At 49.3% G+C, this 26731-nt stretch overlaps 1 protein-coding gene across 2 annotated transcripts in view; it reads left to right on the plus strand.

Moving 5' to 3' along the window:
- Positions 1-5744: 5744 nt before the first annotated feature.
- LOC124022838 (transmembrane protein 65-like) overlaps positions 5745-26731 on the plus strand; it is a 90863-nt gene continuing 69876 nt past the window's right edge. For both annotated transcript variants that reach the window (XM_046337524.1, XM_046337523.1), the window contains exons 1-2: positions 5745-6157; positions 6382-6699. In XM_046337524.1, the coding sequence (XP_046193480.1) occupies positions 6417-6699 (283 nt within the window). In that variant the 5' untranslated portion in view covers positions 5745-6157; positions 6382-6416. The remainder of the gene's footprint in view (positions 6158-6381; positions 6700-26731) is intronic.

Here is a 26731-nt window from a genome sequence, read left to right on the forward strand (position 1 = left end):
TAAAAGCAGATGGTCACATTATTACTAAAACCTTGTTTTCTAATGATTTAGTAGCAGAGTTGGGATCAGTTCCATTTCGATTCCAGTCATTTCAGAAAGTTAAACCAAATTCCAATTCCAAATTGGAACGGAAGACGATTGGAATTGGAATTACAGTTTACTTCCTGAATTGACTGGAATTGAAATGGAATTGATCCCAACCCTGTTTAGTAGTTAGTTAGTACTGAGAGTTGACCTCTGTGTTTTCCCTGTTAAGTTCAGCAGTTCTACTGGCTATATCTGTTTCTAGAACGTTGTTTTATTTCGGTGTAATTAATGAATGTTTCAGCACATAGTAAATGTCACATACTATTTGAATCTGTGTGATTCACTTACACTGAGTGTACAAAACATTAGGAACACCCCCTATTTGCCCTCAGAACAGCCTCAGTTTGTCGGGGCATGGGACTCTACAAGGTGTCAGAAGCGTTCCACAGGGATGCTGGCCCATGTTGACTCCAGTGCTTCCCACAGTTCTTGATCCACACGGGAAACTGTTGTATGTGTGAAAAATCCAGCAACGTTGCAGTTCTTGACACCAACCGGTGCGCCTGGCACCTACTACCATAACCCCGTTCAAAGGCTCTGTCTTGCCCATTCACCCTCTGAATAACACACACACACAATCCATGTCTCTAATTGTCTCAAGGCTTAAAAACCCTTCTTTAACCCGTCTCCTCCCCTTCATCTACACTGATTGAAGTGGATTAAACATAGTGACATCAATAAGGGATCATATCTTTCACCTGGATTCACCTGGTCAGTCTGTCATGGAAGGAGCAGGTGTACCTAATATTTTGTCCACTCGGTGGATATCCGTCTTTCAGAGGTGTCTGCTGAGGAGAGGACGGCTCATAACAATACCTGGAACGGAGTGAATGGAATGGCAGCAAGCACATGGAAACCATGGAAACCATGGAAACTATGGAAACCCTGGAAACTATGGAAACCATGGAAACTATGTTTGTTTGATGTGTTTGATACCATTCCACTGATTCCGCTCCAGCCATTACCACGAGCCCCATCCTCCCCAATTAAGGTACCACCAACCCCCTGTGCCGTATTTCCTTCCCTCAACCAGTCCATGTCCGGGTGACATTACTCTTGATGTCCACTAGGGGTCAGTCTTGTCAAGGTTTTCATTGATGGTCGACTGCACTAGTAGGACTACAATAGTAGCAGATACAGTGAATGAAGCATACTATTTACAGGGTGGACATGAGTCTGTCTTTTGTCAGGAGAATAAATGAACCCACACATAGCAGGCTCTTCTGGGCTCTGCATCCAGTTAGTGACATCATCAGTTTCACAGAACTTCTCCTGTAAGAACAATGACTGTCCCTGTACGAGTGACTGACTGTCCCTGTACTAGTGACTGACTGTCCCTGTACTAGTGATTGACTGTCCCTGTACGAGTGACTGACTGTCCCTGTACTAGTGACTGACTGTCCCTGTACTAGTGATTGACTGTCCCTGTGAGTGACTGACTGTCCCTAGAGTGACGGACTGTCCTGTCACTAGTGTGACTGTCCCTTTCTATTGACTGACTGTCCCTGTACTAGTTTACTGACTGTCCCTGTACTAGTGACTGACTGTCCCTGTACTAGTGACTCTGTAGTACTCTGTGTCCCTGTACTAGTGACTCTGTAGTACTCTGTGTCCCTGTACTAGTGACTGACTGTCCCTGTACGAGTGACTGACTGTCCCTGTACTAGTGACTGACTGTCCCTGTACTAGTGATTGACTGTCCCTGTACGAGTGACTGACTGTCCCTGTACTAGTGACTGACTGTCCCTGTACTAGTGATTGACTGTCCCTGTACGAGTGACTGACTGTCCCTGTACGAGTGACTGACTGTCCCTGTACGAGTGACTGACTGTCCCTGTACTAGTGACTGACTGTCCCTGTACTAGTTGACTGACTGTCCCTGTACTAGTTACTGACTGTCCCTGTACTAGTGACTGACTGTCCCTGTACTAGTGACTGACTGTCCCTGTACTAGTGATTGACTGTCCCTGTACAAGTGACTGACTGTCCCTGTAAGAAGTGACTGACTGTCCCTGTACGAGTGACTGACTGTCCCTGTACTAGTGACTGACTGTCCCTGTACTAGTTGACTGACTGTCCCTGTACTAGTGACTGACTGTCCCTGTACGAGTGACTGACTGTCCCTGTACTAGTGACTGACTGTCCCTGTACTAGTGATTGACTGTCCCTGTACTAGTGACTGACTGTCCCTGTACTAGTGACTGACTGTCCCTGTACGAGTGACTGACTGTCCCTGTACTAGTTTACTGACTGTCCCTGTACTAGTGACTGACTGTCCCTGTACGAGTGACTGACTGTCCCTGTACTAGTGACTGACTGTCCCTGTACTAGTTGACTGACTGTCCCTGTGACTGAGTGACTGACTGTCCCTGTACTAGTGACTGACTGTCCCTGTACTAGTGATTGACTGTCCCTGTACTAGTGACTGACTGTCCCTGTACTAGTGACTGACTGTCCCTGTACGAGTGACTGACTGTCCCTGTACTAGTTTACTGACTGTCCCTGTACTAGTGACTGACTGTCCCTGTACTAGTTTACTGACTGTCCCTGTACTAGTGACTGACTGTCCTGTCCCTGTACTAGTGACTCTGTGTACTCTGTGTCCCTGTACTAGTGACTCCTCTGTGTCCCTGTACTAGTGACTCTGTGACTGTGTCCCTGTACTAGTGACTCTGTAGTACTCTGTGTCCCTGTACTAGTGACTCTGTAGTACTCTGTGTCCTTGTACTAGTGACTCTGTAGTACTCTGTGTCCCTGTACTAGTGACTCTGTAGTACTCTGTGTCCCTGTACTAGTGACTCTGTAGTACTCTGTGTCCCTGTACTAGTGACTGTAGTACTCTGTGTCCCTGTACTAGTGACTCTGTAGTACTCTGTGTCCCTGTACTAGTGACTGACTGTCCCTGTACGAGTGACTGACTGTCCCTGTACTAGTGACTGACTGTCCCTGTACTAGTGATTGACTGTCCCTGTACTAGTGACTGACTGTCCCTGTACTAGTGACTGACTGCCCCTGTCCCTGTACTAGTGACTGACTGTCCCTGTACTAGTGACTGACTGTCCCTGTACTAGTGACTGACTGTCCCTGTCCCTGTACTAGTGACTGACTGTCCCTGTACTAGTGACTGACTGTCCCTGTACTAGTGACTGACTGTCCCTGTCCCTGTACTAGTGACTGACTGTCCCTGTACTAGTGACTGACTGTCCCTGTACTAGTGACTGACTGTCCCTGTACTAGTTTACTGACTGTCCCTGTACTAGTGACTGACTGTCCCTGTCCCTGTACGAGTGACTGACTGTCCCTGTACTAGTGACTGACTGTCCCTGTACTAGTGACTGACTGTCCCTGTCCCTGTACTAGTGACTGACTGTCCCTGTACTAGTGACTGACTGTCCCTGTACTAGTGACTGACTGTCCCTACTAGTTTACTGACTGTCCCTGTACTAGTGACTGACTGTCCCTGTACTAGTTTACTGACTGTCCCTGTACTAGTGACTCTGTCCCTGTCCCTGTACTAGTGACTCTGTAGTACTCTGTGTCCCTGTACTAGTGACTCTGTAGTACTCTGTGTCCCTGTACTAGTGACTCTGTAGTACTCTGTGTCCCTGTACTAGTGACTCTGTAGTACTCTGTGTCCCTGTACTAGTGACTCTGTAGTACTCTGTGTCCCTGTACTAGTGACTCTGTAGTACTCTGTGTCCCTGTACTAGTGACTCTGTAGTACTCTGTGTCCCTGTACTAGTGACTGACTGTCCCTGTACGAGTGACTGACTGTCCCTGTACGAGTGACTGACTGTCCCTGTACTAGTGACTGACTGTCCCTGTACTAGTGATTGACTGTCCCTGTACTAGTGACTGACTGTCCCTGTCCCTGTACTAGTGACTGACTGTCCCTGTACTAGTGACTGACTGTCCCTGTACTAGTTTACTGACTGTCCCTGTACTAGTGACTGACTGTCCCTGTCCCTGTACGAGTGACTGACTGTCCCTGTACTAGTGACTGACTGTCCCTGTACTAGTGACTGACTGTCCCTGTACTAGTGACTGACTGTCACTGTCCCTGTACTAGTGACTGACTGTCCCTGTACTAGTGACTGACTGTCCCTGTACTAGTGACTGACTGTCCCTGTCTAGTTTACTGACTGTCCCTGTACTAGTGACTGACTGTCCCTGTACTAGTGACTCTAGTACTCTGTGTCCCTGTACTAGTGACTCTGTAGTACTCTGTATCCCTGTACTAGTAACTCTGTAGTACTCTGTGTCCCTGTACTAGTGACTCTGTAGTACTCTGTGTCCCTGTACTAGTGACTCTGTAGTACTCTGTGTCCCTGGTGGAACAAACTCCCTCAAACTCCCTCACGACGCCAGGACAGCGGAGTCAATCACCACCTTCCGGAGACTAGTGACTTTAAGGACCTGTAATCCCTCTCCCCCCCTAAGTTTTAGATGCACTATTGTTAAGTGACTGTCCCACTGGATGTCATAAGGTGAATGCACCAATTTGTAAGTCGCTCTGGATAAGAGCGTCTGCTAAATGACTTAAATGTAAATGTAAATGTACTAGTGACTCTGTAGTACTCTGTGTCCCTGTACTAGTGACTCTGTAGTACTCTGTGTCCCTGTACTAGTGACTCTGTAGTACTCTGTGTCCCTGTACTAGTGACTCTGTAGTACTCTGTGTCCCTGTACTAGTGACTCTGTAGTACTCTGTGTCCCTGTACTAGTGACTCTGTACTAGTACTCTGTGTCCCTGTACTAGTGAGTGACTCCCTGTACTAGTACTCTGTGTCCCTGTACTAGTGACTCTGTAGTACTCTGTGTCCCTGTACTAGACTCTGTAGTACTCTGTGTCCCTGTACTAGTGACTCTGTAGTACTCTGTGTCCCTGTACTAGTGACTCTGTAGTACTCTGTGTCCCTGTACTAGTGACTCTGTAGTACTCTGTGTCCCTGTACTAGTGACTCTGTAGTACTCTGTGTCCCTGTACTAGTGACTCTGTAGTACTCTGTGTCCCTGTACTAGTGACTCTGTAGTACTCTGTGTCCCTGTACCAGTAGTCTACCCTCTGATGTCGTAGTAACGTAGTAATTCCACACCAAGCCCAAGAAAGGGATGTTTAGTTTTTAGGTCTGTCTCTGTGATGAGGGGATTGTTGGTTTCAGTGGTGACTGTGGCCAGGATACAGAGATTGGATGGAGAGCTATATGATGACTTGGGTCACTGTCTGTGGACTGATGATGCGCCAGATTGCGCTTTGAAGACAACTGGGAACTCGGGGGAAAAAGCAGGTCAAATCATGACGTCAGTGATCTTCATGTCGGAAAGTCGAAGCTCGAGAAAGATGCCCGAATTTCCGAAGGAGTTGACCATTCAAACCATTTTAGCCTGTCGGAGCTCGTTTTTTTTCCGAGTTCCCAGTTGTTTAATAAATAGATTGCGGAGGGGCCACCGGTCGGACTAAAATACGTTTCCCATAATGCGGTAGCAGAAATGTAGTTTTTCAATAGCCCTAGTGCTCATCTGGGAAATGTAGTCACTAAAAATAGCATGTAGAACGTTCTTTAATGGCGTCACACATGGAACGAAAAATACATTTCCCATGTTGTCATACATGTACTATGCTCATATGTCCTGTGCAGACGTCCTTAGGATGTCTATCGATACCTGCCGCTAATAGGCCTACAGTAGGCTATTGGTCTAGTGGTACCTTCGCACTCACTCTATGAGCTATACAACAACGTAAGGCAAATGCCGTCATAGCTACGTTTAGTCAAGCTATTCCATTGGAGAATATTTTTAGCCTCGAGAGAAGGGCGCACATCACGGGGAAGAGAAGCATCCGACCGCAGACGGGGAAGTAGCCTCGGCGATGTTGTGGCTTTGAAGATGAGGAGGAATGTTTCCTTTTTGACTCACCGATTTTTGCCACGAATGTGTTTTGTTGGCGAATTGTTTTCATGATCTATGACATTGTGATCTTAGGACTTATGGTTCGGAGCTGCGTTTTACACCCGAAAGAGATCTGATTTTTTCGACAGGACAGGCCGGCAGAGCATCCGCTGATCGAGAGGTCGGTGTTGTCATAAGTTGCACTTTGACAGCCCGATCTGAGTCTGTGTCTCTACTTTGTTATTTATTGCCTATGAATAGGTTTAGCCATTCCACAGTAGCCCACTGCTGTCAAAATAATCCATTGCGTTCATACGTGAAACAGTCGAGGATGTTGTATTGTAAGTAGCCTACTGTATTTTTCTTTACGCTTCAGTAAGCGTTCAAATTGTATTTCTCTTCTAGGTTGTCGACGCCTCCACTCCCCTTTTGTCTCCACCATGCTGCCCAGTTTGCAGAGAGTCCTGCGGCCCGCCCTCATTCTGAGGTCGGGGAACATGTTGGGAAGAGTCCGCGGGTCAAACCTCGCTCCGCTACGCCAGCCTGTACCGATGCTACCCAGCCAGCAGAGCTGCGACTTGGGCACACACCCTCACAAGGACCCGATGGAGCCCTTGAACTCTCCTCAAGGAGCCAAGGATTTTATTTATAGTCTTCACCCCACCGAACGCACAACCCTGCTTAGAGAACTGCACCGGTTTGAGTCGATAGCAATAGCTCAAGGTAAGAATAATAACAGTAGCCTACTGGAAAATGTGTGTCACTTCCCCGAGTCGCACGGAGAGTTCATTATAGTGTCACTCTGGTCCTTTACCGTTAGTCCACCCGAGGTTAAACTGCTTGGTCCAGAAACCAAAGAATGACAAAATACCTATTGTTTCAAATGTGTAGGTGTAAAAATACATGTTTCTAGACCTATTACATTGTACTATAGGTCCATTACAGAACATTTACTCTCATAAGATTAAAACAATACGTTATTTCTTGATTGACATCAATACATTCTGCCCTCAAATTGTGAGATTTCTGTATCTGTAAAAGTAGGTGAGGATAGAATGCTTATGCCCTTGTTGTAAGCAGTATAGTAATGTGTGTGTGTGTGCGAGCGCGCACGTTGGTGTGAATGTGTTAGTGTGAGATATGGAGAGAGAGAAATAAATAGAGAGAAAGAGAGAGACGGAGCGAGATGAGAGAGTGAGAGAGGGAGGAAAGAGAGAGACAGGGAGAGAGAGAGACAGGGTGGGGGGTGTAGAGAGAGAGACAGGGTGGGGGGAAAGAGAGAGAGACAGGGTGGGGGGATAGAGAGAGAGACAGGGTGGGGGGATAGAGAGAGAGACAGGGTGGGGGATAGAGAGAGAGAGAGGGTGGGGGGATAGAGAGAGAGGGTGGGGGGGATAGAGAGAGAGGGGGTGGGGGGATAGAGAGAGAGAGGGTGGGGGGTAGTGAGAGAGGGTGGGGGATAGAGAGAGAGACAGGGTGGGGGGATAGAGACAGGGTGGGGGGTAGAGAGAGAGGGTGGGTGATAGAGAGAGAGACAGGGTGGGGGGATAGAGAGAGAGAGATAGAGAGAGGGTGGGGGATAGAGAGAGAGAGATGGTGGGGGGATAGAGAGAGAGAGAGGGTGGGGGGGATAGAGAGAGAGAGGGTGGGGGGTGGGGGGATAGAGACAGGGTGGGGGGTAGAGAGAGAGGGTGGGGGATAGAGAGAGAGACAGGGTGGGGGGATAGAGAGAGAGAGATAGAGAGAGGGTGGGGGATAGAGAGAGAGAGATGGTGGGGGGATAGAGAGAGAGAGAGGGTGGGGGGATAGAGAGAGAGAGGGTGGGGGGATAGAGACAGGGTGGGGGGTAGAGAGAGAGGGTGGGGGATAGATAGAGAGACAGGGTGGGGGGATAGAGAGAGAGAGATAGAGAGAGGGTGGGGGATAGAGAGAGAGAGAGGGTGGGGGGATAGAGAGAGAGAGAGAGGGTGGGGGGAGAGAGAGAGAGACAGGGTGGGGGGTAGAGAGAGAGGGTGGGGGATAGAGAGAGAGACAGCGTGGGGGGATAGAGAGAGAGACGGGTGGGGGGATAGAGAGAGAGAGGGTGGGGGGATAGAGAGAGAGACGGGTGGGGGGGGGATAGAGAGAGAGAGGGTGGGGGATAGAGAGAGAGAGGTGGGGGGATAGAGAGAGAGGGTGGGGGGATAGAGAGAGAGACAGGGTGGGGGGGAGAGAGAGACAGGGTGGGGGGATAGAGAGAGAGAGGGTGGGGGGGAGAGAGAGAGAGGGTGGGGGGAGAGAGAGAGAGAGAGAGAGAGGGGGGGGGGTAGAGAGAGAGAGAGGGTGGGGGATAGAGAGAGAGACAGGGTGGGGGGATAGAGAGAGAGAGAGGGTGGGGGGTAGAGAGAGAGAGGGTGGAGGGATAGAGAGAGAGAGGGTGGGGGGATAGAGAGAGAGAGAGAGAGAGAGGGTGGGGGGGTAGAGAGAGAGAGGGTGGAGGGATAGAGAGAGAGAGGGTGGGGGGAGCATAAGGAGCACACTTCTCCTGTTCTCTCTCTGTTATCTATAGGGAGCACACTTCTCCTGTTCTCTCTGTTATCTATAGGGAGCACACTTCTCCTGTTCTCTCTGTTATCTATAGGGAGCACACTTCTCCTGTTCTCTCTGTTATCTATAGGGAGCACACTTCTCCTGTTCTCTCTGTTATCTATAGGGAGCACACTTCTCCTGTTCTCTCTGTTATCCATAGGGAGCACACTTCTCCTGTTCTCTCTCTGTTATCTATAGGGAGCACACTTCTCCTGTTCTCTCTGTTATCTATAGGGAGCACACTTCTCCTGTTCTCTCTGTTATCTATAGGGAGCACACTTCTCCTGTTCTCTCTGTTATCTATAGGGAGCACACTTCTCCTGTTCTCTCTGTTATCTATAGGGAGCACACTTCTCCTGCTCTCTCTCTGTTATCTATAGGGAGCACACTTCTCCTGCTCTCTCTCTGTTATCTATAGGGAGCACACTTCTCCTGTTCTCTCTCTGTTATCTATAGGGAGCACACTTCTCCTGTTCTCTCTGTTATCTATAGGGAGCACACTTCTCCTGTTCTCTCTGTTATCTATAGGGAGCACACTTCTCCTGTTCTCTCTCTGTTATCTATAGGGAGCACACTTCTCCTGCTCTCTCTCTGTTATCTATAGGGAGCACACTTCTCCTGTTCTCTCTGTTATCTATAGGGAGCACACTTCTCCTGTTCTCTCTCTGTTATCTATAGGGAGCACACTTCTCCTGTTCTCTCTGTTATCTATAGGGAGCACACTTCTCCTGTTCTCTCTGTTATCTATAGGGAGCACACTTCTCCTGTTCTCCCTGTTATCCATAGGGAGCACACTTCTCCTGTTCTCTCTGTTATCTATAGGGAGCACACTTCTCCTGCTCTCTCTCTGTTATCTATAGGGAGCACACTTCTCCTGCTCTCTCTCTGTTATCTATAGGGAGCACACTTCTCCTGTTCTCTCTGTTATCTATAGGGAGCACACTTCTCCTGTTCTCTCTCTGTTATCTATAGGGAGCACACTTCTCCTGTTCTCTCTGTTATCTATAGGGAGCACACTTCTCCTGTTCTCTCTGTTATCTATAGGGAGCACACTTCTCCTGTTCTCCCTGTTATCCATAGGGAGCACACTTCTCCTGTTCTCTCTGTTATCTATAGGGAGCACACTTCTCCTGTTCTCTCTGTTATCTATAGGGAGCACACTTCTCCTGTTCTCTCTCTGTTATCTATAGGGAGCACACTTCTCCTGCTCTCTCTCTGTTATCTATAGGGAGCACACTTCTCCTGTTCTCTCTGTTATCCATAGGGAGCACACTTCTCCTGCTCTCTCTCTGTTATCTATAGGGAGCACACTTCTCCTGTTCTCTCTCTGTTATCTATAGGGAGCACACTTCTCCTGTTCTCTCTCTGTTATCTATAGGGAGCACACTTCTCCTGCTCTCTCTCTGTTATCTATAGGGAGCACACTTCTCCTGTTCTCTCTGTTATCCATAGGGAGCACACTTCTCCTGTTCTCTCTGTTATCTATAGGGAGCACACTTCTCCTGTTCTCTCTGTTATCTATAGGGAGCACACTTCTCCTGTTCTCTCTCTGTTATCCATAGGGAGCATACTTCTCCTGTTCTCTCTGTTATCCATAGGGAGCACACTTCTCCTGCTCTCTCTCTGTTATCTATAGGGAGCACACTTCTCTGTTCTCTCTGTTATCTATAGGGAGCACACTTCTCCTGTTCTCTCTCTGTTATCTATAGGGAGCACACTTCTCCTGTTCTCTCTGTTATCTATAGGGAGCACACTTCTCCTGTTCTCTCTGTTATCTATAGGGAGCACACTTCTCCTGTTCTCTCTGTTATCTATAGGGAGCACACTTCTCCTGTTCTCTCTGTTATCCATAGGGAGCACACTTCTCCTGTTCTCTCTGTTATCTATAGGGAGCACACTTCTCCTGTTCTCTCTCTGTTATCTATAGGGAGCACACTTCTCCTGTTCTCTCTGTTATCTATACTTCTCCTGTTCTCTCTGGGAGCACACTTCTCCTGTTCTCTCTGTTATCTATAGGGAGCACACTTCTCCTGTTCTCTCTGTTATCTATAGGGAGCACACTTCTCCTGTTCTCTCTGTTATCTATAGGGAGCACACTTCTCCTGTTCTCTCTCTGTTATCTATAGGGAGCACACTTCTCTGTTATCTATAGGGAGCACACTTCTCCTGTTTCTCTCTGTTATCTATAGGGAGCACACTTCTCCTGTTCTCTCTCTGTTATCCATAGGGAGCACACTTCTCCTGTTCTCTCTGTTATCTATAGGGAGCACACTTCTCCTGCTCTCTCTCTGTTATCTATAGGGAGCACACTTCTCCTGTTCTCTCTCTGTTATCTATAGGGAGCACACTTCTCCTGTTCTCTCTCTGTTATCTATAGGGAGCACACTTCTCCTGTTCTCTCTGTTATCTATAGGGAGCACACTTCTCCTGTTCTCTCTGTTATCTATAGGGAGCACACTTCTCCTGTTCTCTCTCTGTTATCTATAGGGAGCACACTTCTCCTGTTCTCTCTGTTATCTATAGGGAGCACACTTCTCCTGTTCTCTCTCTGTTATCTATAGGGAGCACACTTCTCCTGTTCTCTCTCTGTTATCTATAGGGAGCACACTTCTCCTGTTCTCTCTCTGTTATCTATAGGGAGCACACTTCTCCTGTTCTCTCTGTTATCTATAGGGAGCACACTTCTCCTGTTCTCTCTCTGTTATCTATAGGGAGCACACTTCTCCTGTTCTCTCTGTTATCTATAGGGAGCACACTTCTCCTGTTCTCTCTCTGTTATCTATAGGGAGCACACTTCTCCTGTTCTCTCTGTTATCCATAGGGAGCACACTTCTCCTGCTCTCTCTGTTATCCATCGGGAGCAGATGTCTCCTGGGTCACATAGGGCTGAGGAGTGGGATGCTTCTGACTGTTACCCTGGCATTAATACTTTATAATGGACATTGTGTATAATGGACTGCTGTTTCTTGAATAACCTACTGAGATTTGTCCACCTGGGTTTGATGTTACGGTAAACATTTGTCCACCTGGGTGTTATGGTAAACATTTGTCCACCTGGGTGTTATGGTAAACATTTGTCCACCTGGGTGTTATGGTAAACATTTGTCTACCTGGGTTTGGTGTTACGGTAAACATTTATCCACCTGGGTGTTATGGTAAACATTTGTCCACCTGGGTGTTATGGTAAACATTTGTCCACCTGGGTGTTATGGTAAACATTTGTCCACCTGGGTGTTATGGTAAACATTTGTCCACCTGGGTTTGATGTTACGGTAAACATTTTTCTACCTGGGTTTGATGTTACGGTAAACATTTGTCTACCTGGGTTTGGTGGTACGGTAAACATTTGTCCACCTGGGTGTTATGGTAAACATTTGTCTACCTGGGTTTGGTGTTATGGTAAACATTTGTCTACCTGGGTTTGGTGGTACGGTAAACATTTGTCCACCTGGGTGTTATGGTAAACATTTGTCCACCTGGGTGTTATGGTAAACATTTGTCTACCTGGGTTTGGTGTTATGGTAAACATTTGTCCACCTGGGTGTTATGGTAAACATTTGTCTACCTGGGTTTGGTGTTATGGTAAACATTTGTCAACCTGGGTTTGGTGTTATGGTAAACATTTGTCTACCTGGGTTTGGTGTTATGGTAAATATTTGTCTACCTGGGTTTGGTGTTATGGTAAACATTTGTCCACCTGGGTGTTATGGTAAACATTTGTCCACCTGGGTGTTATGGTAAACATTTGTCTACCTGGGTTTGGTGTTATGGTAAACATTTGTCTACCTGGGTTTGGTGTTATGGTAAACATTTGTCTACCTGGGTTTGGTGTTATGGTAAACATTTGTCCACCTGGGTGTTATGGTAAACATTTGTCCACCTGGGTGTTATGGTAAACATTTGTCCACCTGGGTGTTATGGTAAACATTTGGCTTCCTGGGTTTGGTGTTATGGTAAACATTTGTATTCCTTTAGACATGGGATGTTCTCCTATCCTTCTCACCATCAGACTCTCCTCTGTTTATATGGCTGTCTGGGTTCGAACCTGTTCACCTGGTCACCTGAGCACAGTAAGACCCTGGTTTGAACCTGGTCACCTGGTCACCTGAGCACAGTAAGACCCTGGTTTGAACCTGGTCACCTGGTCACCTGAGACCAGTAAGACTCTGGTTTGAACCTGGTCACCTGAGACCAGTAAGACTCTGGTTTGAACCTGGTCACCTGAGACCAGTAAGACTCTGGTTTGAACCTGGGTCACCTGAGACCAGTAAGACTCTGGTTTGAACCTGGTCACCTGAGACCAGTAAGACTCTGGTTTGAACCTGGTCACCTGAGACCAGTAAGACTCTGGTTTGAACCTGGTCACCTGAGACCAGTAAGATTCTGGTTTGAACCTGGTCACCTGAGTGCAGTAAGACTCTGGTTTGAACCTGGTCACCTGAGACCAGTAAGACTCTGGTTTGAACCTGGGTCACCTGAGACCAGTAAGACTGGTTTGAACCTGGTCACCTGAGACCAGTAAGACTCTGGTTTGAACCTGGTCACCTGAGACCAGTAAGACTCTGGTTTGAACCTGGTCACCTGGTCACCTGAGTGCAGTAAGACTCTGGTTTGAACCTGGTCACCTGAGACCAGTAAGACTCTGGTTTGAACCTGGTCACCTGAGACCAGTAAGACTGGTTTGAACCTGGTCACCTGAGACCAGTAAGACTCTGGTTTGAACCTGGGTCACCTGAGACCAGTAAGACTCTGGTTTGAACCTGGTCACCTGGTCACCTGAGTGCAGTAAGACTCTGGTTTGAACCTGGTCACCTGAGACCAGTAAGACTCTGGTTTGAACCTGGTCACCTGAGACCAGTAAGACTGGTTTGAACCTGGTCACCTGAGACCAGTAAGACTCTGGTTTGAACCTGGTCACCTGAGACCAGTAAGACTCTGGTTTGAACCTGGTCACCTGGTCACCTGAGTGCAGTAAGACTCTGGTTTGAACCTGGTCACCTGAGACCAGTAAGACTCTGGTTTGAACCTGGTCACCTGAGACCAGTAAGACTGGTTTGAACCTGGTCACCTGAGACCAGTAAGACTCTGGTTTGAACCTGGTCACCTGAGACCAATAAGACTCTGGTTTGAACCTGTGGTCACCTGAGACCAGTAAGACTCTGGTTTGAACCTGGTCACCTGAGACCAGTAAGACTGAGCTAAACACCGGCAAAACCTTAGGCATTACTTCAAGGAGATAACTGAAGCTGGTCATCTGTTGAGGTTATTATGTGTAGGGGACACATTCCCTTATGGGTCATTTAGACAACAGCTACTAAAAGAACGATAGAATTGATGATGCCTCTGACAGTCAAGAGACTGTCAGTTTTAAAACTGTACATCTGTTCATAATATTACCTCGGCTAGTGTGGGTCATTCACGTGATGTCATTGTTGTCACAATGTAAGACATCAACATTAGAAGGATATTTCCTGGACAATTGGCTCTTTTGCATGGAGATGTATTGAGAACGTAGTGTAGAAAACTGACACGTTTCCATTTCCCCTGCTGTAAAACAGTATCGCAGCGCTTGAGGCGTACCTACAGACCCGGGTTCGATCCCAGGCGGTGTCACAGCCGGCTGTGACTGGGAAAACCATGAGGCGGCGTACAGTTGGCTCAGCGTCGTCTGAGTTAGGTCGGGGTTTGGCCCATCGCACTTTAGTGACTCCTTGTGGCGGGCCGGGCCACCAGCAAGCTGACTTCCGGTCACCAACTGGACGGGGTTTCCTCTGACACATTGGTATGGCTGGCTTCCGGGTTAAGGTGAGCAGTGTGTCAAGAAGCAGGTTCGTGTTTTAGAGGACGCGCGACTCTCGACCTTCGCCTCTCCCGAGTCCGTAGGGGAGCTGCAACGATGGGACAAGACTGTAACTACCAATTAGATATCATAAAAAAGGGGGTAAAAGTATTTTTAAATAAAAAATAAAAAAAGATTGAGAATCAATTAATTGACCATGTCTGAATCAAGACCCAATTAAGAGATCTTAAACGTTAGGCCTAACTGCTCTGAAAGTAGCTTCTCTAAGTAGCGTAATCATGTGGTGACCTGTGAACTGACACATTTACATTTACATTTAAGTCATTTAGCAGACGCTCTTATCCAGAGCGACTTACAAATTCACAAAGCATTTCAATCTGCCAGGGGATGCTCAATGATGCTGTCACCGTGTCGTTACTGGGCTGATGTTAAATGCCGTATGGAATACAGATCCACTGCGGTTATGGAAGTACCTCTCAGATCATTCCTCAGGAGCAGCACTTCATTCCTCAGGAACAGCACTTCATTCCTCAGGAACAGCACTTCATTCCTCAGGAGCAGCACTTCATTCCTCAGGAACAGCACTTCATTCCTCAGGAGCAGCACTTCATTCCTCAGGAACAGCACTTCATTCCTCAGGAACAGCACTTCATTCCTCAGGAACAGCACTTCATTCCTCAGGAACAGCACTTCATTCCTCAGGAGCAGCACTTCATTCCTCAGGAACAGCACTTCATTCCTCAGGAACAGCACTTCATTCCTCAGGAACAGCACTTCATTCCTCAGGAACAGCACTTCATTCCTCAGGAACAGCAGGGGTCCTGTTGACGAGATCCCAGGCTCTGGGTTTTTAATGGGCCTTGAATGAGAGGTGAATGAGAGGTCAATGAGAGGTCAATGAGAGGTCACATAGGGAAAAAGAGGAGGTAGTTATTTGTGCGATGACCTACTGGATTAACCTACAGCAACTGGCAGATATCATCTGTCTCCCAAATGGCACCCTATTCCCTATATATAGTGCACTACTTTAGACCTGGGCCCTATGGCACCCTATTCCCTATATATATAGTGCACTACTTTAGACCTGGGAGTCTGTTTCCTACAGTCTTGATTCTCAAGGGGAGTCAGTTGACCGTGACAGTGTCACCTTCATGGTATAGGCTATAGTCCTCTGGGCCTCTAGGGCTTGTGTTCCACGATACAGGCAGGGAGGGAGACAGGCAGACAGGCAGACAGTTAGACAGCAGACAAACAGGCATGCAGACAAACAGGCAGTTAGACAGAGAGGCATGCAGACAAACAGGCAGTTAGACAGAGATGCTATGGACAAACAGGCAGTTAGACAGAGAGGCATGCAGACAAACAGGCAGTTAGACAGAGAGGCATGCAGACAAACAGGCAGTTAGACAGAGAGGCATGCAGACAAACAGGCAGTTAGACAGAGAGGCATGCAGACAAACAGGCAGTTAGACAGAGAGGCATGCAGACAAACAGGCAGTTAGACAGAGAGGCATGCAGACAAACAGGCAGTTAGACAGAGAGGCATTGCAGACAAACAGGCAGTTAGACAGAGAGGCATGCACGTACAGTTGGCAGGGTCGGGGTTTGGCTCGCAGTACCCCTTGTGGCGGGCCGGGCCACCAGCAAGCTGACTTCCGGTTAGGTCTGGGGTTGGCTGTGTCAAGAAGCACAGGCAGTTAGACAGAGAGGCATGCAGACAAACAGGCAGTTAGACAGAGAGGCATGCAGACAAACAGGCAGTTAGACAGAGAGGCATGCAGACAAACAGGCAGTTAGACAGAGAGGCATGCAGACAAACAGGCAGTTAGACAGAGAGGCATGCAGACAAACAGGCAGTTATGACAGAGAGGCATGCAGACAAACAGGCAGTTAGACAGATAGGCATGCAGACAAACAGGCTTTAGTCACCTCATGCAGACAAACAGGCAGTTAGACAGAGAGGCATGCAGACAAAGGGCAGTTAGACAGTTGCAGACAAACAGGACAGACAAACAGGCAGTTAGACAGAGGGCATGCAGACAAACAGGCAGTTGACAAACACCTTCAGTTAGACAGAGAGGCATGCAGACAAACAGGCAGTTAGACAGAGAGGCATGCAGACAAACAGGCAGTTAGACAGAGAGGCATGCAGACAAACAGGCAGTTAGACAGAGAGGCATGCAGACAAACAGGCAGTTAGACAGAGAGGCATGCAGACAAACAGGCAGTTAGACAGAGAGGCATGCAGACAAACAGGCAGTTAGACAGAAGGCATGCAGACAAACAGGCAGTTAGACAGAGAGGCATGCAGACAAACAGGCAGTTAGACAGAGAGGCATGCTATGGCAGACAGACAAACAGGCAGTTAGACAGAGAGGCATGCAGACAAACAGGCAGTTAGACAGAGAGGCATGCAGACAAACAGGCAGTTAGACAGAGAGGCATGCAGACAAACAGGCAGTTAGACAGGCAGACAAACAGGCAGTTAGACAGAGAGGCATGCAGACAAACAGGCAGTTAGACAGAGAGGCATGCAGACAAACAGGCAGTTAGACAGAGAGGCATGCAGACAAAACAGGCAGTTAGACAGAGAGGCATGCAGACAAACAGGCAGTTAGACAAAGAGGCATGCAGACAAACAGGCAGTTAGACAGAGAGGCATGCAGACAAACAGGCAGTTAGACAGAGAGGCATGCAGACAAACAGGCAGTTAGACAGAGAGGCATGCAGACAGGCAGGGTGGTGGTCCTGTGTAGCTCAGTTGGTAGAGCATGGCGCTTGTAACGCCAGGGTAGTGGGTTCGATCCCCGGGACCACCCATACGTAGAATGTATGCACACATGACTGTAAGTCGCTTTGGATAAAAGCGTCTGCTAAATGGCATATATTATATTATATTATTATTATTATTATTATTATATTATATTATTATTATAAGACAGGCAGGCAGGCAGTTAGACAGAGAGGCTTGTAGACAGGCAGGGTGGAAGGCAGGCAAACAGACAGACAGAGAGGTAGGCAGACAGGGAGACAGGCAGGCAGAGAGGAAGACAGACAGGTAGGGAGGGAAGGAGAAAGAGAGAGATGCAGGAGGGTAGGCAGGGGGCAACATATCACGTGGTGGAGGCCCTCACAGGAGGACGCTGTCCTCTCATCACCATGGTGCCTTGTGGGGGATGGGGAAGTGGCTCTCCTTTACAACCTTGATTTGCCTATCTACACACACTATCTGTCGATCCTGCGGCTCTAAACAGGCCTTTGCGGTTGAACAGAGGCACTCTGCCACCAGTGCTTTCAAGGAGCTGCAGTAGTAACCCACAGTGACCCCACAGTACCGTTCCCCACAGTGACCCCACAGTGACCCCACAGTACCGTTCCCCACTGTGACCCCACAGTACCGTTCCCCCACAGTACCGTTCCCCACTGTGACCCCACAGTACCGTTCCCCCACAGTACCGTTCCCCACAGTACCGTTCCCCACTGTGACGTTCCCCACTGTGACCCCACAGTACCGTTCCCCACTGTGACCCCACAGTACCGTTCCCCCACAGTACCGTTCCCCCACAGTACCGTTCCCCACAGTACCGTTCCCCACTGTGACGTTCCCCACTGTGACCCCACAGTACCGTTCCCCACAGTACCGTTCCCCACTGTGACCCCACAGTACCGTTCCCCACTGTCCCGTTCCCCACTGTGACCCCACAGTACCGTTCCCCACTGTGACCCCACAGTACCGTTCCCCACTGTGACCCCACAGTACCGTTCCCCACTGTGACCCCACAGTACCGTTCCCCACTGTGACCCCACAGTACCGTTCCCCACTGTGACCCCACAGTACCGTTCCCCACAGTGACCCCACAGTACCGTTCCCCACTGTGACCCCACAGTACCGTTCCCCACTGTGACCCCACAGTACCGTTCCCCACTGTGACCCCACAGTACCGTTCCCCACTGTGACCCCACAGTACCGTTCCCCACTGTGACCCCACAGTACCGTTCCCCACTGTGACCCCACAGTACCGTTCCCCACTGTGACCCCACAGTACCGTTCCCCACTGTGACCCCACAGTACCGTTCCCCACTGTGACCCCACAGTGCCGTTCCCCACTGTGACCCCACAGTACCGTTCCCCACAGTGACCCCACAGTACCGTTCCCCACTGTGACCCCACAGTACCGTTCCCCACAGCAGGGTTGTGTCATCTTGTAGTCTACTACTGCTTTGTCTGACGTATATCTCACACACGTCAGTCAGTTGTGATTTACGACTGTAGGTCTGTGCGCCTCAGTGCCGAGTAGCCATGGCAACACTTTGTGCATTTCGGTCTCACAGGTGACAAAGGTTGTTGATCATTTAAAGGTTTCTTTATGAAGCCTGCAGAGATATACAGTATTTATGCTCTTTTCTTTCCCAGTTAACTTGATGTGTGTTTTTTTATTTTATTTTACCTTTATTTAACTAGGCAAGTCAGTTAAGAACAAATTCTTATTTTCAATGACGGTCTAGGAACAGTGGGTTAACTGCCTGTTCAGGAGCAGAACGACAGATTTGTACCTTGTCAGCTCAGGGGTTTGAACTTGCAATCTTCCAGTTACTAGTCCAACGCTCTAACCACTAGGCTACCCTGCCGCCCCTACACTCTAACCACTAGGCTACCTGCCTGCCCCTCCACTCTAACCACTAGGCTACCTGCCGTCCCTACACTCTAACCACTAGGCTACCCTGCCGTCCCTACACTCTAACCACTAGGCTACCTGCCGTCCCTACACTCTAACCACTAGGCTACCTGCCTGTCCCTCCACTCTAACCACTAGGCTACCCTGCCGTCCCTACACTCTAACCACTAGGCTACCTGCCTGTCCCTCCACTCTAACCACTAGGCTACCCTGCCGTCCCTACACTCTAACCACTAGGCTACCTGCCGTCCCTACACTCTAACCACTAGGCTACCTGCCGTCCCTACACTCTAACCACTAGGCTACCCTGCCGTCCCTACACTCTAACCACTAGGCTACCTGCCGTCCCTACACTCTAACCACTAGGCTACCTGCCGTCCCTACACTCTAACCACTAGGCTACCTGCCGTCCCTCCACTCTAACCACTAGGCTACCTGCCGTCCCTACACTCTAACCACTAGGCTACCTGCCGTCCCTACACTCTAACCACTAGGCTACCTGGTCCCTACACTCTAACCACTAGGCTACCTGCCGTCCCTACACTCTAACCACTGGGCTACCTGGTCCCTACACTCTAACCACTAGGCTACCTGCCGTCCCTACACTCTAACCACTAGGCTACCTGCCGTCCCTACACTCTAACCACTGGGCTACCTGCCGTAACCACTAGGAACCACTAGGCTACCTGCCGTCCCTACACTCTAACCACTAGGCTACCTGCCGTCCCTACACTCTAACCACTAGGCTACCTGCCGTCCCTACACTCTAACCACTAGGCTACCTGCCGTCCCTACACTCTAACCACTAGGCTACCTGCCGTCCCTCCACTCTAACCACTAGGCTACCTGCCGTCCCTACACTCTAACCACTAGGCTACCTGCCGTCCCTACACTCTAACCACTAGGCTACCTGCCGTCCCTACACTCTAACCACTAGGCTACCTGCCGTCCCTACACTCTAACCACTAGGCTACCTGCCGTCCCTACACTCTAACCACTAGGCTACCTGCCGTCCCTACACTCTAACCACTAGGCTACCTGCCGTCCCTACACTCTAACCACTAGGCTACCTGCCGTCCCTACACTCTAACCACTAGGCTACCCTGCCGCCCCAAGAGAGTAACAAAGCAGTGATGCATCTGTTGTTGAGGGCATCTTGATGGGTGAGGTCAAGCCCTTCTCTGTAAGGGCCAATAACAGCCAGCCATTCAGTCATCGGGAACTATTGAACTTGAGAAATCATCTCTGCTCTGAGTGTTGTTTCATTAAAATGCAAGTCATACACAACTCTAGAAACAAATTAAAATGTTGTGTTGATGTTCGTTTATGTGGTGACAACCTGAGGACAGCCATTACACGCTCAGGGTTAACAGGACAGCCATTACACGCTCAGGGTTACCAGGACAGCCATTACACGCTCAGGGTTACCAGGACAGCCATTACACGCTCAGGGTTACCAGGACAGCCATTACACGCTCAGGGTTACCAGGACAGCCATTACACACTCAGGGTTACCAGATGGGGCTGCCAGATAGACTCATCTAATAACAACTTGTCTGGACTGGAGCCAGAGACACAGGCATAACAATGTAATATACACATCTCTGTGACACAACACCACAGACGAGGGAAATATTCAGAGCTCATGTCAATAGGTCCCTCAAAGGAGATATTTGTTCTTGCTGAAGAGTAAAGATGAGACATTGTACTGAAGCTATTAGACAACCTGAAGAAAACAGTATTTGTCATATTGGCATATTGGCAGTATCTTATTACCGTCCTCTCTGTTTCATTTCTCTTCCTGTTTCTTTCTCTTCTCCTCTCTTCTCCTCTGACTCTATCCTTCTCTCTTCCTGTCTCTCCCTCCGTCCTCTCTCTTTCCTCTCTTCTCCTCTGACTCTATCCTTCTCTCTTCCTGTTTCTCCCTCCATCCTCTCTCTTTCCTCTCTTCTCCTCTGACTCTATCATTCTCTCTTCCTGTCTCTCCCTCCATCCTCTCTCTTTCCTCTATTCTCCTCTGACTCTATCATTCTTTCTTCCTGTCTCTCCCTCCATCCTCTCTCTTTCCTCTCTTCTCCTCTGACTCTATCCTTCTCTCTTCCTGTTTCTCCATCCGTCCTCTCTCTTTCCTCTCTTCTCCTCTGACTTTATCCTTCTCTCTTCCTGTTTCTCCCTCCATCCTCTCTCTTTCCTCTCTTCTCCTCTGACTCTATCCTTCTCTCTTCCTGTCTCTCCCTCCATCCTCTCTTTCCTCTCTTCTCCTCTGACTCTATCCTTTTCTCTTCCTGTTTCTCCCTCCATCCTCTCTCTTTCTTTCTCCTCTGACTATCCTTCTCTCTTCCTGTTTCTCCCTCCATCCTCTCTCTTTCCTCTCTTCTCCTCTGACTCTATCCTTCTCTCTTCCTGTTTCTCCCTCCATCCTCTCTCTTTCCTCTCTTCTCCTCTGACTCTATACTTCTCTCTTCCTGTTTCTCCCTCCATCCTCTCTCTTTCCTCTCTTCTCCTCTGACTCTATCCTTCTCTCTTCCTGTTTCTCCCCCCATCCTCTCTCTTTCCTCTATTCTCCTCTCCAGCAGTGGTTAGTGAGTCTTGCTCCAGCAGTAGTCAGTGGTTAGTTGGTCTTGCTCCAGCAGTAGTCAGTGGTTAGTGGGTCTTGCTCCAGCAGTGGTTAGTGGGTCTTGCTCCAGCAGTGGTTAGTGAGTCTTGCTCCAGCAGTGGTTAGTGGGTCTTGCTCCAGCAGTGGTTAGTGAGTCTTGATCCAGCAGTGGTTAGTGAGTCTTGCTCCAGCAGTGGTTAGTGAGTCTTGCTCCAGCAGTGGTCAGTGGTTAGTGAGTCTTGCTCCAGCAGTGGTCAGTGGTTAGTGAGTCTTGCTCCAGCAGTGGTTAGTGAGTCTTGCTCCAGCAGTAGTCAGTGGTTAGTGAGTCTTGCTCCAGCAATGGTTAGTGAGTCTTGCTCCAGCAGTAGTCAGTGGTTAGTGAGTCTTGCTCCAGCAGTGGTCAGTGGTTAGTGAGTCTTGCTCCAGCAGTAGTCAGTGGTTAGTGAGTCTTGCTCCAGCAGTGGTCAGTGGTTAGTGAGTCTTGCTCCAGCAGTAGTCAGTGGTTAGTGAGTCTTGCTCCAGCAGTGGTCAGTGGTTAGTGGGTCTTGCTCCAGCAGTGGTCAGTGGTTAGTGGGTCTTGTGCCAGCAGTGGTTAGTGAGTCTTGCTCCAGCGTAGTCAGTGGTTAGTGAGTCTTGCTCCAGCAATGGTTAGTGAGTCTTGCTCCAGCAGTGGTTAGTGAGTCTTGCTCCAGCAGTGGTTAGTGAGTCTTGCTCCAGCAGTAGTCAGTGGTTAGTGAGTCTTGCTCCAGCAGTGGTTAGTGAGTCTTGCTCCAGCGTAGTCAGTGGTTAGTGATTCTTGCTCCAGCAGTGGTCAGTGGTTAGTGAGTCTTGCTCCAGCAGTGGTTAGTGAGTCTTGCTCCAGCAGTGGTTAGTGAGTCTTGCTCCAGCAGTAGTCAGTGGTTAGTGAGTCTTGCTCCAGCAATGGTTAGTGAGTCTTGCTCCAGCAGTAGTCAGTGGTTAGTGAGTCTTGCTCCAGCAGTGGTCAGTGGTTAGTGAGTCTTGCTCCAGCAGTAGTCAGTGGTTAGTGAGTCTTGCTCCAGCAGTGGTCAGTGGTTAGTGGGTCTTGCTCCAGCAGTGGTCAGTGGTTAGTGGGTCTTGCGCCAGCAGTGGTTAGTGAGTCTTGCTCCAGCGTAGTCAGTGGTTAGTGAGTCTTGCTCCAGCAATGGTTAGTGAGTCTTGCTCCAGCAGTGGTTAGTGAGTCTTGCTCCAGCAGTGGTTAGTGAGTCTTGCTCCAGCAGTAGTCAGTGGTTAGTGAGTCTTGCTCCAGCAGTGGTCAGTGAGTCTTGCTCCAGCGTAGTCAGTGGTTAGTGATTCTTGCTCCAGCAGTGGTCAGTGGTTAGTGAGTCTTGCTCCAGCAGTGGTTAGTGAGTCTTGCTCCAGCAGTGGTTAGTGAGTCTTGCTCCAGCAGTAGTCAGTGGTTAGTGGGTCTTGCTCCAGCAGTGGTCAGTGGTTAGTGAGTCTTGCTCCAGCAGTGGTTAGTGAGTCTTGCTCCAGCAGTGGTTAGTGAGTCTTGCTCCAGCAGTAGTCAGTGGTTAGTGAGTCTTGCTCCAGCAATGGTTAGTGAGTCTTGCTCCAGCAGTAGTCAGTGGTTAGTGAGTCTTGCTCCAGCAGTGGTCAGTGGTTAGTGAGTCTTGCTCCAGCAGTAGTCAGTGGTTAGTGAGTCTTGCTCCAGCAGTGGTCAGTGGTTAGTGGGTCTTGCTCCAGCAGTGGTCAGTGGTTAGTGGGTCTTGCGCCAGCAGTGGTTAGTGAGTCTTGCTCCAGCGTAGTCAGTGGTTAGTGAGTCTTGCTCCAGCAATGGTTAGTGAGTCTTGCTCCAGCAGTGGTTAGTGAGTCTTGCTCCAGCAGTGGTTAGTGAGTCTTGCTCCAGCAGTAGTCAGTGGTTAGTGAGTCTTGCTCCAGCAGTGGTTAGTGAGTCTTGCTCCAGCGTAGTCAGTGGTTAGTGATTCTTGCTCCAGCAGTGGTCAGTGGTTAGTGAGTCTTGCTCCAGCAGTGGTTAGTGAGTCTTGCTCCAGCAGTGGTTAGTGAGTCTTGCTCCAGCAGTAGTCAGTGGTTAGTGGGTCTTGCTCCAGCAGTGGTCAGTGGTTAGTGAGTCTTGCTCCAGCAGTGGTTAGTGAGTCTTGCTCCAGCAGTGGTTAGTGAGTCTTGCTCCAGCAGTGGTTAGTGAGTCTTGCTCCAGCAGTGGTCAGTGGTTAGTGAGTCTTGCTCCAGCAGTGGTTAGTGGGTCTTGCTCCAGCAGTGGTTAGTGAGTCTTGCTCCAGCAATAGTCAGTGGTTAGTGAGTCTTGCTCCAGTAGTGGTCAGTGGTTAGTGAGTCTTGCTCCAGCAGTGGTTAGTGGTTAGTGAGTATTGCTCCAGCAGTAGTCAGTGGTTAGTGAGTCTTGCTCCAGCAGTAGTCAGTGGTTAGTGAGTCTTGCTCCAGCAGTGGTTAGTGAGTCTTGCTCCAGCAGTGGTTAGTGAGTCTTGCTCCAGCAGTGGTTAGTGGTTAGTGAGTCTTGCTCCAGCAGTAGTCAGTGGTTAGTGAGTCTTGCTCCAGCAGTAGTCAGTGGTTAGTGGGTCTTGCTCCAGCAGTGGTTAGTGAGTCTTGCTCCAGCAGTAGTCAGTGGTTAGTGAGTCTTGCTCCAGCAGTGGTTAGTGAGTCTTGCTCCAGCAGTAGTCAGTGGTTAGTGAGTCTTGCTCCAGCAGTAGTCAGTGGTTAGTGAGTCTTGCTCTAGCAGTGGTTAGTGAGTCTTGCTCCAGCAGTAGTCAGTGGTTAGTGAGTCTTGCTCCAGCAGTAGTCAGTGGTTAGTGAGTCTTGCTCCAGCAGTAGTTAGTGGTTAGTGGGTCTTGCTCCAGCAGTGGTTACTGAGTCTTGCTCCAGCAGTAGTCAGTGGTTAGTGAGTCTTGCTCCAGCAGTAGTCAGTGGTTAGTGAGTCTTGCTCCAGCAGTGGTCAGTGGTTAGTGGGTCTTGCTCCAGCAGTGGTCAGTGGTTAGTGGGTCTTGCGCCAGCAGTGGTTAGTGAGTCTTGCTCCAGCGTAGTCAGTGGTTAGTGAGTCTTGCTCCAGCAATGGTTAGTGAGTCTTGCTCCAGCAGTGGTTAGTGAGTCTTGCTCCAGCAGTGGTTAGTGAGTCTTGCTCCAGCAGTAGTCAGTGGTTAGTGAGTCTTGCTCCAGCAGTGGTTAGTGAGTCTTGCTCCAGCGTAGTCAGTGGTTAGTGATTCTTGCTCCAGCAGTGGTCAGTGGTTAGTGAGTCTTGCTCCAGCAGTGGTTAGTGAGTCTTGCTCCAGCAGTGGTTAGTGAGTCTTGCTCCAGCAGTAGTCAGTGGTTAGTGAGTCTTGCTCCAGCAATGGTTAGTGAGTCTTGCTCCAGCAGTAGTCAGTGGTTAGTGAGTCTTGCTCCAGCAGTGGTCAGTGGTTAGTGAGTCTTGCTCCAGCAGTAGTCAGTGGTTAGTGAGTCTTGCTCCAGCAGTGGTCAGTGGTTAGTGGGTCTTGCTCCAGCAGTGGTCAGTGGTTAGTGGGTCTTGCGCCAGCAGTGGTTAGTGAGTCTTGCTCCAGCGTAGTCAGTGGTTAGTGAGTCTTGCTCCAGCAATGGTTAGTGAGTCTTGCTCCAGCAGTGGTTAGTGAGTCTTGCTCCAGCAGTGGTTAGTGAGTCTTGCTCCAGCAGTAGTCAGTGGTTAGTGAGTCTTGCTCCAGCAGTGGTCAGTGAGTCTTGCTCCAGCGTAGTCAGTGGTTAGTGATTCTTGCTCCAGCAGTGGTCAGTGGTTAGTGAGTCTTGCTCCAGCAGTGGTTAGTGAGTCTTGCTCCAGCAGTGGTTAGTGAGTCTTGCTCCAGCAGTAGTCAGTGGTTAGTGGGTCTTGCTCCAGCAGTGGTCAGTGGTTAGTGAGTCTTGCTCCAGCAGTGGTTAGTGAGTCTTGCTCCAGCAGTGGTTAGTGAGTCTTGCTCCAGCAGTAGTCAGTGGTTAGTGAGTCTTGCTCCAGCAATGGTTAGTGAGTCTTGCTCCAGCAGTAGTCAGTGGTTAGTGAGTCTTGCTCCAGCAGTGGTCAGTGGTTAGTGAGTCTTGCTCCAGCAGTAGTCAGTGGTTAGTGAGTCTTGCTCCAGCAGTGGTCAGTGGTTAGTGGGTCTTGCTCCAGCAGTGGTCAGTGGTTAGTGGGTCTTGCGCCAGCAGTGGTTAGTGAGTCTTGCTCCAGCGTAGTCAGTGGTTAGTGAGTCTTGCTCCAGCAATGGTTAGTGAGTCTTGCTCCAGCAGTGGTTAGTGAGTCTTGCTCCAGCAGTGGTTAGTGAGTCTTGCTCCAGCAGTAGTCAGTGGTTAGTGAGTCTTGCTCCAGCAGTGGTTAGTGAGTCTTGCTCCAGCGTAGTCAGTGGTTAGTGATTCTTGCTCCAGCAGTGGTCAGTGGTTAGTGAGTCTTGCTCCAGCAGTGGTTAGTGAGTCTTGCTCCAGCAGTGGTTAGTGAGTCTTGCTCCAGCAGTAGTCAGTGGTTAGTGGGTCTTGCTCCAGCAGTGGTCAGTGGTTAGTGAGTCTTGCTCCAGCAGTGGTTAGTGAGTCTTGCTCCAGCAGTGGTTAGTGAGTCTTGCTCCAGCAGTGGTTAGTGAGTCTTGCTCCAGCAGTGGTCAGTGGTTAGTGAGTCTTGCTCCAGCAGTGGTTAGTGGGTCTTGCTCCAGCAGTGGTTAGTGAGTCTTGCTCCAGCAATAGTCAGTGGTTAGTGAGTCTTGCTCCAGTAGTGGTCAGTGGTTAGTGAGTCTTGCTCCAGCAGTGGTTAGTGGTTAGTGAGTATTGCTCCAGCAGTAGTCAGTGGTTAGTGAGTCTTGCTCCAGCAGTAGTCAGTGGTTAGTGAGTCTTGCTCCAGCAGTGGTTAGTGAGTCTTGCTCCAGCAGTGGTTAGTGAGTCTTGCTCCAGCAGTGGTTAGTGGTTAGTGAGTCTTGCTCCAGCAGTAGTCAGTGGTTAGTGAGTCTTGCTCCAGCAGTAGTCAGTGGTTAGTGGGTCTTGCTCCAGCAGTGGTTAGTGAGTCTTGCTCCAGCAGTAGTCAGTGGTTAGTGAGTCTTGCTCCAGCAGTGGTTAGTGAGTCTTGCTCCAGCAGTAGTCAGTGGTTAGTGAGTCTTGCTCCAGCAGTAGTCAGTGGTTAGTGAGTCTTGCTCTAGCAGTGGT

This window comes from Oncorhynchus gorbuscha, unplaced genomic scaffold (assembly GCF_021184085.1).
Source record: "Oncorhynchus gorbuscha isolate QuinsamMale2020 ecotype Even-year unplaced genomic scaffold, OgorEven_v1.0 Un_scaffold_1447, whole genome shotgun sequence".
Taxonomy (NCBI): domain Eukaryota; kingdom Metazoa; phylum Chordata; class Actinopteri; order Salmoniformes; family Salmonidae; genus Oncorhynchus; species Oncorhynchus gorbuscha.